The sequence below is a fragment of the Mercenaria mercenaria genome, chromosome 1 (assembly GCF_021730395.1).
Source record: "Mercenaria mercenaria strain notata chromosome 1, MADL_Memer_1, whole genome shotgun sequence".
Taxonomy (NCBI): domain Eukaryota; kingdom Metazoa; phylum Mollusca; class Bivalvia; order Venerida; family Veneridae; genus Mercenaria; species Mercenaria mercenaria.
The window spans coordinates 70,193,742-70,210,481 of NC_069361.1; the positions used below are offsets into that span (position 1 = coordinate 70,193,742).

General features: G+C 36.7%; 1 protein-coding gene across 1 annotated transcript in view; it reads left to right on the plus strand.

The window, feature by feature from the left end:
* The window catches only part of LOC123534593 (26S proteasome regulatory subunit 4), a 29,599-nt gene extending 20,521 nt beyond the window's left edge, over positions 1-9,078 (plus strand). The window contains exon 11 of the mRNA XM_045316906.2: positions 9,055-9,078. Coding sequence (XP_045172841.2) covers positions 9,055-9,078 — 24 coding nt within the window. The remainder of the gene's footprint in view (positions 1-9,054) is intronic.
* The last annotated feature ends 7,662 nt before the right edge of the window (positions 9,079-16,740 follow it).

Genomic DNA, 16,740 nt, shown 5'->3' on the forward strand with positions numbered 1-16,740 from the left:
TCTATGCTGGCAAAGTGTGCCAGACTCCTGCTGCATATAAACTAGTTCTGACTATGGCATCAAGAGGTACTGGGGGACAAGTACCTCCATTGGTACAAATGCGCCCACATCGCTTTCCGTGTCAAGTATTATTAGTAGTGGCACCAGAGGACAAGTACCTCCACATGGTACAAATACGCCCGCATCGGTGTCTTAGTAGTGGTACCGGGGGCAAGTACCTCCGCCTGGTACGAATACGCCTTCATCAGCTTTTGTGTCAAATTATCTTTTGGGTGGTTCCGGGGAACGTGCCCCGCAACAGGGTACAATTGTACCATCATCCAAGTATATGCCGCTATATCATATGAGTGGGAGTTGGGTACTTGACCCTCATCATCGTACAGCTGTACCAGTTTTGGGTACGGTACAACTATCTCAGGCTGAAATATTGAATAGGCTGTGTCCGCCCGACATAAAACAGTCCACTTTGGTACAACCGCCCAATTATAAGGGAGAAGCAGAACTGCAGGGCCCTACAACTGGTTCAAATGTGCCAGGAACTATGCCCGCACTACATCCTACAAGTGGCCCTTGGGATCAATCCCGTCCACCTGACGGGGGCCAGAATGCTATTGCTAGACCACCCTACCATATGGGTAACACAGGCGATCACCCTCTCCTGTTGACACAAATGTACCCGCAACAGTTTCTGCACCAAAACCCACAAGTGGCATTTGGAATAATATCTGTCCACCTGATCAAAACGCTCTGGTTAGACCACCCTACCCTATGGCTGACACAGGGGTTCAAGTCCCTAGAATTAGTACAAATGTACCGGCTATGACTCCTGTACCACATCTCACCGGTGGAACAAACGGTGGTTCGAACCTTTCCACATGGAGCTAGTGACCATGTTGTTGCACAAACACCCTACTGTATGAGTGGCACACTTAGTACAAATATACAAGCTCCTTCTCGTGTAGCGCAACCCAGGGGTGGTCATTTGTGTCAACCCCTGGCACCCGGAATGGGTTTCGCTGGGGTTCAATCCATTTTAACCAGTATAGCTTGGTCAGGTCTTCCCTCAATCCCAAATACTACAGTTGCTGCACTGCCATCTTACCATACGACTGCGGCCTTTGTGCAAATGCCCGCCAATATATCTTTAGTGGCCTCAACACCATACACTATGGCTGCTTCAATGCCACCTGATGCCGTGGCTACTCCAATGATCCGCACCCAGCTTATGCAAATATACATGCTAGGGCACCGTTCCAAGTGCCTGCCACAAGGCCACAGATCTTACATAGGGTAAATGAGTCGATTGCGGCTCAGATCATGTACCCTTGGGAAGGTTCTGGTCTGTTATATTCGGATTCAAGAGGTACAACGCCTTATGAATATCAAGTCAGTGCTGTGGCTCAAGTCAATTTACCAACCAATGGTTCCATCTTGAACCATGAAAACTGGGCCCCCAATCGGCTATTTGGGACTCAACAGAAGGCGCCTTACGTGCTCCCCAGTAATTCTGGTTTGCAAGACTATAATAGCTCGGGTGTGCGGTTTATGAACCAAAATGGGGTTGCCCTCGCACAACTTTCTGCAAGACCAAAAGAAAATTCCAAGAAGAGACTAAGCTGCCAAAACTGCCACCATATGATGGCACTTCAAGTTGGCGAACCTTCCGTCATAAGTTTGAAACATATGCACATTATAATAAGTGGGGGAAGAACAGAGCAAATTTCATATGGAATTGAACCTTTCCGGGAAGGCGGGGCAGTTCTTCTCAAACTCAATCACACGTAGGCCTAACATCTCCTATGCAGAACTAATTATAGAATTAGTCCGACTAATAGTTCTAAAGTCGCTCCAACCCCAACGCAACATACCCTCTCAGAGTTAGTTACAAAACAGTATGATTAAAGGCCAGGAGACCGCTAGCAAAAGCCAACTTAAATACAACGAAAACGCTACTAAGCAGCAGACAGATTTGTTGAAAGCTATGTCTGAGCTTACCGCCAAAGTTGATCAATCATTGTCTCCCTCTCCGTACAGTTTTGGAAGAAATAAGTATTGGGAAAACAGTCCGGGTAGATCAGGTAGTCCTAGACGGAATGGGGAAGGCTGCTTTAATTGCGGGGGAAATCATTGGCTGAAGAATCGTACTTTGCCTAGATCTCCAGGGAGATGCTTTAATTGTCAGGGAGATCACCTGAGAAGAGATTGCCCTGAGCTGAAGGAGCAGAGTGATTCTCCGACTGACCGGAGGGTCGCTTTTCAAGAGTAAGCAATAATATTTCAAATAAAGTAGGGTGTCCTCCGTGATGATCACGTTAGGAGACTTAGTTTTTAGCTCACCTGTCACAAAGTGACAAGGTGAGCTTTTGTGATCGCGCAGTGTCCGTCATCCGTCTGTGCGTCCGTAAACTTTTTGCTTGTGACCACTCAAGAGGTCACATTTTTCATGGGATCTTTATGAAAATTGGTCAGAATGTTCATCTTGATGATATCTAGGTCAAGTTTGAAACTGGGTCACGTGCGGTCAAAAACTAGGTCAGTAGGTCTAAAAATAGGAAAACCTTGTGACCACTCTAGAGGTCACATTTTTCATGGGATCTGTATGAAAGTTGATCAGAATGTTCATCTTGATGATATCTAGATCAAGTTCGAAAGTGGGTCACGTGCCATCAAAAACTAGGTCAGTAGGTCAGATAATAGAAAAACCTTGTGACCTCTCCATAAAGGCCATATTTTTCATTGGATCTGTATGAAAATTGGTCTGAATGTTCATCTTGATAATATCTAGGTCAAGTTCGAAACAGGGTCATGTGCGGTCAAAAACTAGGTCAGTATGTCTAAAAATAGAAAAACCTTGTGACCTCTCTAGAGGCCATACTTATGAATGGATCTCCATAAAAATTGGTCAGAATGTTCACCTTGATGTTATCTAGTTCAAGTTTGAAACTGGGTCACGTGCCATAAAAAACTAGGTCAGTAGGTCAAATAATAAAAAACTTTGTGACCTCTCTAGAGGCCATACTTTTCATGGGATCTGTATGAAAGTTGGTCTGAATGTTCATCTTGATGACATCTAGCAAGTCAAGTTTGAAACTGAATCAACTGCGGTCAAAAACTAGGTCAGTAGGTCTAAAATTATTAAAATCTTTTGACCTCTCTAGAGGCCATATTTTTCAATGGATCTTCATGATAATTGATCTGAATGTTCACCTTTCTAGAGGCCATATTTTTCATGAGATCTTCATGAAAATTAGTGAGAATGTTCACCTTGATGATATCTAGGTAAAGTTCAAAACAGGGTCACGTACCTTCGAAAACTAGGTCAATAGATGAAATAATAGAAAAACCTAGAGACCATATTTTTCAATGGATCTTCATGAAAATTGGTCAGAATTTTTATCTTGATAATATCTAGGTCAAGTTCAAAACTGGGTCACATGAGCTCAAAAACTAGGTCACTATGTCAAATAATAGAAACAAGAGGACCATGATGGTCCTGAATCGCTCACCTATCTCCACATGACCCAGTGTTCAACTGAGTATGACATCGTTATTTCTATTATTTGACATAGTGACCTAGTTTTTGAGCACATGTGACCTAGATATCATCAAGATAAAAAATTCTGACCAATTTTTATGAAGATCCATTGAAAAATATGGCCTCTAGAGAGGTCACAAGGTTTTTCTATTATTTGACCTAATGACCTATTTTTTGAAGGCACGTGACCCACTTTTAAACTTGACCTAGATATCATCAAGGTGAACATTCTCACCAATTTTCATGAAGATCTCGTGAAAAATATGGCCTCTAGAGAGGTCACAAGGTTTTTCTATTTTTCGACCTACTGACCTAGTTTTTGACCGCACATGACCCAGTTATGAACCTGACCTAGATATCATCAAGCTGAACATTCTCACCAATTTTCATGAAGATCCATTGAGAAATATGGCCTCTAGAGAGGTCACAAGGTTTTTAGCTCACATGTCACAAAGTGACAATGTGAGCTTTTGTGATCACGCAGCGTCCGTCGTCCGTGCGTGCGTGCGTCCGTGCGTGCGTCCGTGCGTGCGTAAACTTTTGCTTGTGACCACTCTAGAGGTCACATTTTTCATGGGATCTTTATGAAAGTTGGTCAGAATGTTTATCTTGATGATATCTAGGTCAAGTTCGAAACTGGGTCAACTGCAATCAAAAACTAGGTCAGTAGGTCAAATAATAAAAAAACCTTGTGACCTCTCTAGAGGCCATATTTTTCATGGGATCTGTATGAAAGTTGGTCAGAATGTTTATCTTGATGATATCTAGGTCAAGTTCGAAACTGGGTCAACTGCGATCAAAAACTAGGTCAGTAGGTCAAATAATAAAAAAACCTTGTGACCTCTCTAGAGGCCATATTTTTCATGGGATCTGTATGAAAGTTGGTCAGAATGTTCATCTTGATGATATCTAGGTCAAGTTCGAAACTGGGTCAACTGCGGACAAAAAGTAGGTCAGTAGGTCAAATAATAAAAAAACCTTGTGACCTCTCTAGAGGCCATATTTTTCATGGGATCTTCACGAAAGTTATTCAGAATGTTCATCTTGATGATATCTAGGTCAAGTTCTAAACTGGGTCACGTGCCATCAAAAACTAGGTCAGTAGGTCAAATAAAAAAAAACATTGTGACTCTCTAGAGGCCATATTTTTCATGGGATCTGTATGAAAGTTGGTCAGAATGTTCATCTTGATGATATCTAGGTCAAGTTCGAAACTGGGTCAACTGCGGTCAAAAACTAGGTCAGTAGGTCTAAAAATAGAAAAACCTTGTGACCTCTCTAGAGGCCATACTTGTGAATGGATCTTCATGAAAATTTATCAGAATGTTCACCTTGATGATATCTAGGTCAGTTTCGAAACTGGGTCACGTGCCTTCAATAACTAGGTCAGTAGGTCAAATAACAAAAAAACCTTGTGACCTTTCTAGAGGCCATATTTTTCATGGGATCTGTATGAAAATTGGTCAGAATTTTTATCTTGATGATATCTAGGTCAAGTTCGAAACTTGTTCAACTGCGGTCAAAAACTAGGTCAGTAGGTCTAAAAATAGAAAAACCTTGTGACCTCTCTAGAGGCCATACTTTTCAACGGATCTTCATGAAATAAGTCAGAATGTTCACCTTGATGATATCTAGGTCTTGTTCGAAACTTGGTCACGTGTTTTTAATAACTAGGTCAGTAGGTCAAATAACTAAAAAGCCTTGTGACCTCTCTAGAGGCCATATTTTTCATGGGAACTATATGAAAATTGGTCTGAATGTTCATCTTGATGATATCTAGGTCAGGTTTGAAACTGGGTCAACTGCGGTCAAAAACTAGGTCAGTAGGTCTAAAAATAGAAAAACCTTGTGACCTCTCTAGAGGCCATACTTTTGAATGGATCTTCATGAAAATTGGTCAGAATGTTCACCTTGATGATATCTAGGTCTTGTTCGAAACTGGGTCACGTGCCTTCAATAACTAAGTCAGTAGGTCAAATAATAAAAAATCTTGTGACCTCTCTAGAGGCCATATTTTTCAGTGGATCTTCATGAAAATTGGTTAGAATTTTTATCTTGATGATATCTAGATCAGATTCAACACTGGGTCACATGAGCTCAAAAACTAGGTCACAATATCAAATAATAGAAAAAAACGACATCATACTCGGTTTAAAACTGGGTCATGTGGGGACAGGTGAGCGATTCAGGACCATCATGGTCCTCTTGTTTCTATTTTTAGACCAACTGACCTAGTTTTTGACCCCACGTGACCCAGTTTCGAATCTGACTTAGATATCATCAAGATGAACATTCTGACCAATATTCATGAAGATCTCATGAAAAATATGGCCTCTAGAGAGGTCACAAGGTTTTTCTATTTTTAGATCTACTGACCTAGTTTTTAACCCCATGTGACCCAGTTTCGAACTTGACCTAGATATCTTCAAGGTAAACATTCTGACCAATTTTCATGAAGATCCATTGAAAAATATCGCCTCTAGAGAGGTCACAAGGTTTTCCTATTTTTAGACCTACTGACCTAGTTTTTGACCGCACATGACCCAGTTTCGAACTTGACCTAGAAATCATCAAGGTGAACATTCTGACCAATTTTCATGAAGATCCATTGAGAAATATGGCCACTAGAGAGGTCACAATGTTTTTCTATTTTTAGATCTACTGACCTAGTTTTTGACCCCACATGACCCAGTTTCGAACTTGACCTAGATATCATCAAGGTGAACATTCTGGCCAATATTCATGAAGATCTCATGAAAATTATGGCCTCTAGAGAGGTCACAAGGTTTTTCTATTTTTAGATCTACTGACCTAGTTTTTAACCCCACGTGACCCAGTTTCGAACTTGACCTAGATATCATCAAGATGAACATTCTGACCAATTTTCATGAAGATGCATTGAGAAATATGGCCTCTAGAGAGGTCACAAGGTTTTTCTATTTTTAGACCTAATGACCTAGTTTTTGACCCTACGTGACCCAGTTTTGAACTTGACCTAGATATCATCAAGATAAACATTCTGACCAATATTCATGAAGATCTCATGAAAAATATGGCCTCTAGAGAGGTCACAAGGTTTTTTTATTTTTAGACCTACTGACCAAGTTTTTGACCCCACGTGACCCAGTTTCGAACTTGACCTAGATATCATCAAGGTGAACATTCTGACCAATTTTCATGAAGATCTTGTGAAATATATGGCCTCTAGAGAGGTCACAAGGTTTTTCTATTTTTAGACCTACTGACCTAGTTTTTGATGGCACGTGACCCAGTTTCGAACTTGACCTAGATATCATCAAGATGAACATTCTGACCAACTTTCATAAAGATCCCATGAAAAATGTGACCTCTAGAGTGGTCACAAGCAAAAGTTTACTGACGCACGCACGGACGACGGACACCGCGCGATCACAAAAGCTCACCTTGTCACTTTGTGACAGGTGAGCTAAAAACGATGTCATACTCAAAACTGGGTCATGTGGGAAGAGGTGAGCGATTCAGGACCATCATGGTCCTCTTGTTATATTTATATTTTGAATTACACAGGGGAGTACTGTTGTAAATTTTACATGATGTAGGTGAAATTTTACAACCGATCAATTCATGAAATATAAAACAGGGGAGGTTACATTTGTAATTGTATACTAGTATAATGTACATGAATTGCCTATTTTATGATTGGTCAGTTTAGGATGTTTAACAAAGGGGAGATTGCCCTTGTAAATTTTATATGATGTAAGATATTAAGCCAGGGAGGTTACCATTTTGTATAGTGTATGTTGTCAAGGATCTGTTTCCATGCATTTACCACATGGTTGCCCAGGCCATTTTTAGTATTCACCAGGTCACCGACTGGAAATAATAAATTCCCGATAGTTTGTTAATGCTGGAGTCGAATGCTCATTATTTTGTCCTATGGGGGTTTTCAGATTTGGCAGCCCACATTTGTTGGGCATTTTGTCCCATGGAGTTTTCAGATTTGGCAGTCCACATTTGTTGGGCATTTTGTCCATGGCGTTTTCCGATTTGGCAGCCCACATTGGTGGGCATTTTGTCCCATGGCGTTTTCAGATTTGGCAGCCCACATTTGTTGAGCAGTTTGTGCCATGGTGTTTCCAGATTTGGCAGCCAACATTTGTTGGGCATGACTGCCCAGACAGTGGCCGACATTATTGGAACGTGCACAACGGGTGTTTTGACCCAAACAGCCAAAAATACTCAGGCCCTGTATTTCCAATAGAAGAGCGGACAATTTCGTTATTTCCTGTAACTTTGATGTAAGGGAAAGTTTCCCTTGATCTAGGTAATTTAATTAAGCAGTGTTTATTCACTGTGTATTTGATGTAGGGGAAAGATCCATTTATTAAATATTTACATTTATAACTTATATCTGGTATGGCTGTATATACCTATGTTCTGTTTCGTTTATTTTATAAATATCAAAAACAATATTGCAGTTTACCCTATAAATCACAATGCAATTAAATAATCAACATAATGTACGATTGTTATAACGCAACGAAATCAACAAGCTATAGCAGAGTCTTCAAAGGTGTTGCTGCTGGTATAACACATAAGTCATAGCAAAAACATTGCGGCAGCCAACTTGGCGGCCTTTTTTTAAATAAACTTGCTACGTTTCATTTAAATATATATTTCGTAGTTTATACATTGTTTTGATAATGAAACTATAGTAGGATGTGTACATAACTGAAGATGATTATCAATTTATTTTTTACTTTACCTGTTATTAGATATATTCTATATTGAATTACCCCACCCTCTTAAATATATATATTATCAATAATTTGAACGTATCTTTTAACAAAATAATAATGTTATTACAAATTATTATCCCTTATTCAACATGGGATTACATTGTGTAAGGAACAACAGTGAATAGAGGAATACAAACAAAGTATATTGACCGTATGTTCAAGAAAATAGTATTCATTACATTTTAGTCCATATAAAATTGGTATAAAATGTGTCAAAAAGTTGTATTTCATATCGATAAATGCATATAATTCTGCAGATTTATAACTTTTACATTTTTATAATAACTTCAAATTAATTTACAACAGTTAAATGCTTTTATTTTGCAATTTTATGCATTGGGTATCTTTTTCATGTATCAGCGGCCATGTTGGCGGCCATCTTGAATTTGAGGACATTGCCCAGTGACTAGAAACTGGCATCAGGCAGTTCTGAAAACTACATATTCTGACGAACATTTTGGTATGCAGAAGTTGATGTGCACATTCATAGATCACCTGCTACCAGTTTTAAGCTACTTATTTGGCCATATTTGCAGCATGATTTATAGTTGTGGAAATGGCAAGTTCTTAAAGAACATTTTACACAGTGTAACTTATCAGGCTACTGTTTAATAGAATATAAAATGCTTTGTTGAATGGAATTTGAAATACATATTTGAAGATCAAAAATGGTTATATGAGGATCATTAAGACAGTAATGTTAAGTTTTTGTATTGCAACATTTTATATTTGATATTCCAGGTAATTATGGCCACAAAAGATTGAACTTTTGATCCAGCTTTGATAGTGGTTATTGCCGGAAGATAAAATTTCCCCTTTACAGGGAGAAAAACAAAGCGTAGAATATTCACCATCCATAAAGCAGAATGATTTGGTGAAGATGTTAACATTGTGATTTGTTATGGTAAGGTGACCTGTCTGGTGCGTTTTTAAGGTGTGTAATTCCTACAGGAGCAATTTAATTTTGTAAGCGGGAAAGTTTTGAGGCGGTATAAAAGGGGCTTGTAGATTTCAGCTTTGAAGAAAATTAAATTTAAAAACTTTATAAATTTTTTAGGGGGAAAAAATTTTGAGAATGTGCACCGGGAATAGAAAATGTATGAATTACCCCAAAAATATTGTTATTTCAGGATATTTTATAGAAAATTTCATTCTGTCGGATGTTCAATGGCCTTTGCTTGAGAAGGTAAAATTAGTTTGGCGGGTTTAGAATTGGAAACAGGGTCCAAAATTTAAAAAGATGCAAATTAAAAACAAAAAAGCATGTGAAGGAAAATATGTGTGAAAAAGTTATTTATTACAAAAAAAAATAAATAAAATAAAAGTGTAATTTTTTATTTTTCTTTTACGAATTTTCTTAGATTTAAACAGTAAAAAAATTCCCCTTTTCTTGATTGACTAAACAGTGCCAAAATTTAATTTTACGGGTCCCCAATTTTTTTTGGGGTTTGCTGAAAAATTTTAAAAACCCAAAAGTAAAAACTGCTTTCCGAACCGACTTACTGGATGTAAAAAAACAAAGGGGTCTAAAAACAATGTTTGGTTAAATTTTTAAAAATTAAAAATAACTTGTGTTGTTTCCAGTTCCAAAACTTTCTGTCATATTAGTTGGTTTTTTTGGGAAAAAAGGCCCCGGAAAAATTTTGGAATTTTTTCACTGGTGAATTGTCAAAATTAATATTTTGTTTAAAAATTTTTTTTCAAGTTTTATGGCAAGCTTAGTGCATTAAAAATCTAAGTGAAATTTGAGTTTTTTTTTTTAAAAGTTGTGGTTCTGACAGTTTGCAAAAAAAAACTTACTTTGATATGTTTCACCCCGTAATTTTTAACGCCAATAAAAAAGATTTTTTAAAAAGTAGAGTGTGGTGCATTGGGGGGGGAAAAAAATAGGGTCATGAAAATGTTGACTTAAATTTTAAAGGGTGTAAAAAACACTGTCAAAACGTTTTCTTTCCCTTTTTTCAATAAATGGTAATGTTTTTTGAGATGTTTTACTTCAAACTAAATTTTCTAGCAGAATCAGTAGATAATGGGCGAGTTTGAACCAGTTACGCCCAGATAATCATTAACATGGTCAGTTGTTGTTTTTTGAAAGTATAATCGAGGAAAGGGCCCAGTGTTGTTTTTGTAAAATTACAATGACGGGCTACAAAAGTTAAAAATTTAGGGTTTCCCCGGCGGGTTAGTCTGTTTTTTTTGGAAACCCGACGAAAATTTTGGTAGCCGGGGTCCGGGCAATGGTTTTGTCGGACACTGCTAAAAACAGAAGTCCTCCCAAAGTTTCGAAAATTAAAAAGGCGTTGAAAAATATTGATGCTTTTTGATAAATGTTGTTATTTTGGATAGAAATGTTCAGTCAGTGAGGGTTTGGGTTGGGTTTGTGGACCAAAATCAGAACTAAACCGGCCTTGTTTCAAAAAAAGGGGTAGTTAGAAATGTTTTTTTTTTGAAAAGAATTTTGCAAAAATTTACAAACATACTTCAAGTATTTAACTTTTAAGGAAAATATGTAAGAGGGGTTATTGGGTCTGAGAGAACGGAGAAAGAAAGTGACAAATGAGGACTTTAAAAATGTAAAGAAAATGTGCTGTACAGGAAGAATGAAGGTCACCCAAAAAATCTATTTATAAAACAGTGCTTTTCTGGGGCAACAGTGGATTAAGATTTTGGAATTTTAAAAAAGGTGTTCAACAGTCTCAAAATTTTAACATTTTTAAAACATGTTTGTGTTTCTTTCCAAAAAACCATTACACAGTGAAAAAAAACTATCAAATTTCTTGTTTTGAAGTTAAAGTTGTTTGAAAAATTTTGATAAAACAAATTGTGGAGAAAAAATGATTAATTACCGCATAAAGGGGAATGATGTGACTTAATCTCAGTCTTATGTTGGTCCATAACAATGTTTGTGATAACTTTAAATAAATTGATGTTAAAAAGTCTTGATTTTGTTTTTTTGGTTGTAACATTAATTATATTGATAAACGGCTTTTGAAATTTTTTTACAAAGTAAGTATACAATTTTTAGGATGCCCAAATTTGAACCAAGAGAACTCTTATACGACAAAAGCAAAAAATTTGATTTGTTAAATTTGGGACAAAAAAGTCTTTTTTCAAATTTAAAACCCCTAGTATATGGAATGTGTTTGAATTGTTCCCCAAAAACAAAAGTTACACTTGGTACAAATAAGTGTTTAAATTTGTTACCCTAGTACAAAAAGAGTTTTATTCGTTACCCAGTAAAAAAAAAAGGTTTTATTCAGTTACACCAAGCAAAAATACACTTTGTATAAAAAAATTTTTTGATTAATTACACCCAGAACAAGTTACATTTTGTAAATGCAAGTGTTTGTAACATTACATTGTGCAAAAGTTAACTTTGTCAGCAAGTGTTGTTAATAAACCCCAGTTAAAAATTAACAGTGCAAATGAGTGTTAAATTTTTTTTCAGTTACACTTGGTACAAGTTACACGTACAAAAAAATTTTTATTCCATTTAAATTTGGTAAAAAAAATTTATTGTATACCAAGTGTTTTATTCGGCACTTTCTACAAAACTTTCACTTAGACAAACAAATGTTGTTTGATATATGGAAAATATTTTTCAACCATATTTTCAGTTATTTAAATGGTGATCAGTTATCAAGTGCTCTTGATCCTGTACAAGTGCTGGCTTGTTCTCGGCATGTAAATGACAACTTCCTCACAACAATTGGAGGGCAAAAGAAACCGATTACAAAATGCTGGTTGTTCCGTCATGTAAATGCAACTTCCTTTAACAATTGGAGGGCAAATGACAAAAAGATTTCATGCGGGGTTTTTTCGGCTGTAAATGACAACTTCCTCCAACAATTGGGGGGCAAATGACAACAGATATACAAGTGCTGGCTTGTTTCGGGATGTAAATGACAACTTCCTCACAATTGAAGGGCAAATGACAACAGATATACAAGTGCTTGCTTGTTCTCAGCATGTAAAAGACAACTTCCTCACAACAATTGGAGGGCAAATGACAACAATTTCATTGTGGTCTTTCAAAAACAACATAGGGGAACATCAGTTCAAAATCTTTTTTCTATGTAAAACAAGGGGTTTGTATTTGGGCAATTTACAGAATAAACATGGTTAATTTTTTTTTCATAAGCATACACGAACTCCCTTTTCACCCCACATTTAAGTAATACAGTGTGTGTTAAAATCAGTTCTTTTCATTTTATAGTTTTTCAAGTTTCAAATCTGTGTTAAAGTTCTCCTGTAACAGAGACCACCTGGGTTTAAAACAATTAGTTCTCTTCTGATTCAAAAATTTAACGTTGAATAAAGAACATTCAGTAAAAGACCACTATGTGGTTCTATACAGATTTGGGGGCTGATTCATGCCATGTTTGGTCGCAGCTTTTAACATTGTTTTCCCCCCCCCTTTTGGTTTTTTTGTTTTAAAAGCAAATGGCCAATCGCCATCTATGCAGGTGGGTTTGGTTTTTATTTCAGTGAATGGTTTAATTAATCCAGAAGACTTCATTCCAGCTTCTATTGCTGGCTTATACTACTAGGAGAAATTACTTCAAATAGTGTAATAAACTGCCTTTAAATTCTATTGTTTCTGAACAATAATCGTTCATGTTGGAGGATATTTTTTTTAGAATCTTAAATATTAACTTTCTTTTGAATTTTTAGCCCACTGGGCTATTTTTTATCCCTTTTGGGAAATACAGAAACTGAGAGTTTTACGCTGTGTTGTTCTTTAGCAACACAGCTTCAACTTATCTAAAAATAATCTTTAAGGGTTCTTCAGCTGTTAAACTTCATAGAACGATTGTGGTCAGCCAATGACCCATACCATTTTAGGGTCAAAGGTCTAGGTCACAGTGATTTTATAACTGAAAATATTTTTGCAGCTGTCAACCTTTATAAGACTATTGCTTTGGTCCCCTTTTGCTTGAAAGGTCAAGGGTGAAAGGTGTTTCAAACTTTTCCCCCCTTTCTATTTACAAAAAAAATAATCTTGTTTGTATTGATCACAAAATATTTTATGAAAATGGTGGCCATTTTAATTCCATGACAACAAAAAACAAAATGATTTTAGATACATATTTGAACTGTATTTACTTATTTCCGTATAATAATTTCTCTACATTTTCCAGCTATGATGAAAGAAATTGCCAAGTTTTACATCTTACACTAAAAAACATGAAATTAATATGTTTAACAGGCTATTTGCTAAATAAAGATTTCAGCAGTGTGTAAATGACGTCCTAAACGCATGCATTATCAGACATTTTCTAAAATTTCAAACTGCCATGGTCAAATTTTAAATATTCCTTCAGAGTTATGGAAGGTTTTAGGATGACTCATATGAAATTAACTTGCCGTCAGGCATTCCTTGCTCTTTGACTTTTCTTTTTGTCTGTTTCAAAAAACGTATAAGCAATGTCCAATAAAATAAAAGCTGTATGGGGAGACGCATGCTGTTACAGAAAGTTACCAGTAGTTACCCCAGATCACTATACACAACTGGATGGGAAACAATGGCGTTGAAGTCGACCTTACCAAGACCTCACAAGGAAAAGGTAAGCTTTATTCAACGTCGTATAACCTCACAAGGTAACGAATACCTCCAGCTTCATATTTCAAAGGCTTTTCTCCGAAGCCTGGGGCGACATTTCTGAGTAGATCTACATATAAAAGTGCATATTAAAAATGTACGTTGAATAGCAACCGCTGATGACATTACGGGGTCTGGAGGGAGCGGCCCCAAAATACACAACACGGACGGCGGTCGACGGGAGAGGACTATATTTATGTATTATGTCTGCTAGAAAGCCCCAAATCTTCCAATCTATACATTAATTGTGGATACGCGAACGTTTTTCGTACTTTTGAAAAGGAGGGACATTGAAATAATTAAGACTTCCTCCACAACAGCAGATAATAATTTTAACAAATTATTAAGACTACCAGTTTTAATATAGAAATCTAGGCCTAGACTACGCCACATTTGGACAAGGACACCAGAGTTCTTGATTTGGACAGGTCTGTATTCTACTGCTTTCCCATTTTGGCTGGAAAAAGGTCTGGCAAACCCATCAAAGAAATGAATGGCGGAATTACACACTGCGTAATCCTTAGTAAAATTTCGCGCGTGCGCACTTTACGTCGGGCAAAAAAACTTGACCGCACAATATATTAACTACGTTAAAGTTATATTACATTTCAATCTATTCGAGCAATACGAGTCTGTATTATTATAAATTCTTACACGACCCAATTTGTTTTCATATATAGCGTTAGCATAGAGGCGTGCTGGAAAAGAAATCAGCAAAAATCGGACACATATTTGATAGATATCGTCAAATAATCCTTGATAACGTGTTAGAATCGGAATAATAGATCTCAAACAGTGATTTGCTCATGAATAAAATCATTGTCTGTCGTCTAGATGCGTATTATTATATCAATCGGGCTGCGCCCTCGTGATATCCCTTCGCATCTAAACTCCAAACAATGATTTTATTCAACGACAAATCACTGTTTGGGATATATTATTTCTTAATTACCACTGCAGGACAAAGGAAAATATATGTACACATCCACAACTGCCTTGTTCAAAATGAGATAGATCTACTTTAACTAATGCGCATTATATCTGATAATTAGGGATTTATAATGAACAGACAATAAACTATTTTTCAGCAATATTATTTTCATCTCGACAAATTAAGGTTAAATAAAAATGAGAAATTGATACTTTCCATCAATTTAAAAGGCTTGTGTTTTGTATAGACAGCTAACTTAAACCTGTCGCAATTAGCTTACATGTACGTATGATAATATCATTAGGGCTGTCATCGATAGAAACGATATCGATGTATCAACGATTTTTTTTTGGTCGATCGATTATCGATTCCCATTTTCAAAAATCGATATTTTACAGGGAGAAAAAACTACCCAAATAAACACTCAGACCCTAAAAAACAACTTAAGTTCACAAAGTTGTAAATTTGGATGAATGCAAAAAAAGCAGTGAAGGCAAAATAAAAATGAAAGATGTTATTAATTTTTATGTATTTCTTTATTTCATAAATACAAATACAACACAATCAAACAGAAATATGGAAAGTAGGCAATAAAACTTAAAATAGCATTTACAGGAAGGTATAAAGTATTATATGAACAAATAGGTCGTTAATCTAACTTAATAATCAATATATCGATGTATCGTCGATATTTGTCTTCTGATATATCGGTATCGTCGATACGCCTAAGACCCAATCAATGACAGCCCTAAATATCATTAAAAGTCTAAAAACGATAGATCTAGTTCATTAAAAAAAATCTTTTAAAAAACGCAATTTTTTGTGCTAAAATGATATGTCAGTGTTCATACTGAAATGCGAACATCACGTCCGCACGTCTTAAGTGAAATCTATCGGAAAAAAATAGCGGTCCAAAATTTAACGCGTATGGCATAGGCCCTATATAGATGGGGATCGAACTGAATAATTTTAAGTGTTGTCAAATGAGACAGTGCGCTCTGCGATTCGATGCTGGATAGTGAAACGGGGACTCATTCGTCCTCCACCTCTGATAATTCATGTGGGGAAGTTGGCAGTTACTTGCGGAGAACAGGTTTGTACTGGTACAGAATCCAAGAACACTGGTTAGGTTAACTGCCCGCCGTTACATGACTGAAATACTGTTGAAAAACGGCGTTAAACCCAAAACAAACAAACAAACAAAAGTGAAACGGGGAATATGTGAGGAAGGAACATCATTCTATTTTAAAGAAGCCCTAAAGGACCAGAAAATGCATAACAACACTGAATCCTGGTAGATCTACGATACTTTTTGCAGACGCCACACGGTATTTAAAGACTGCTGTGGGCCTACAAGTTGTGATAGTTAAGAAAATCCTTTCGTGAACACGGTATGCTCGAGTGTGTTCATGAGAAATACTGAAATGAGCAATATGACCAGAAAATGTAACCAATATAGATTCTAGCCCTTAAAAACTCCGGAAAACTTTCTCGGAGGTTGATCTCCTTACCAAAACCCGTCGCAGGGGAACAGTAGTCGGGGTCTCTTAGACACACGTACAGTACACCCCATAGGCACGGGTCCAGTGTTTATTTTTTGTTCAATATCAAAAATCCCTTTTTCACACAAATATAGACCTCTACTTTTGATATGTTAGTCAAATGAAAAAAAAATCGATGACAAAATCGAAGTATCATATACATTCAATGTATATGACACTGTGACCGGATTTTATGTAGATCTAGACCGATATGATACTGTGACCGGATTTTATGTAGATCGATATGATACTGTGACCTGATTTTTTGTCATCGATTTTTTTTCATTTGACTAGCTTCTAACATATAAAAAATACATTTGTGTGAAAAAAAGGTATTTTTGATATTAAACAAA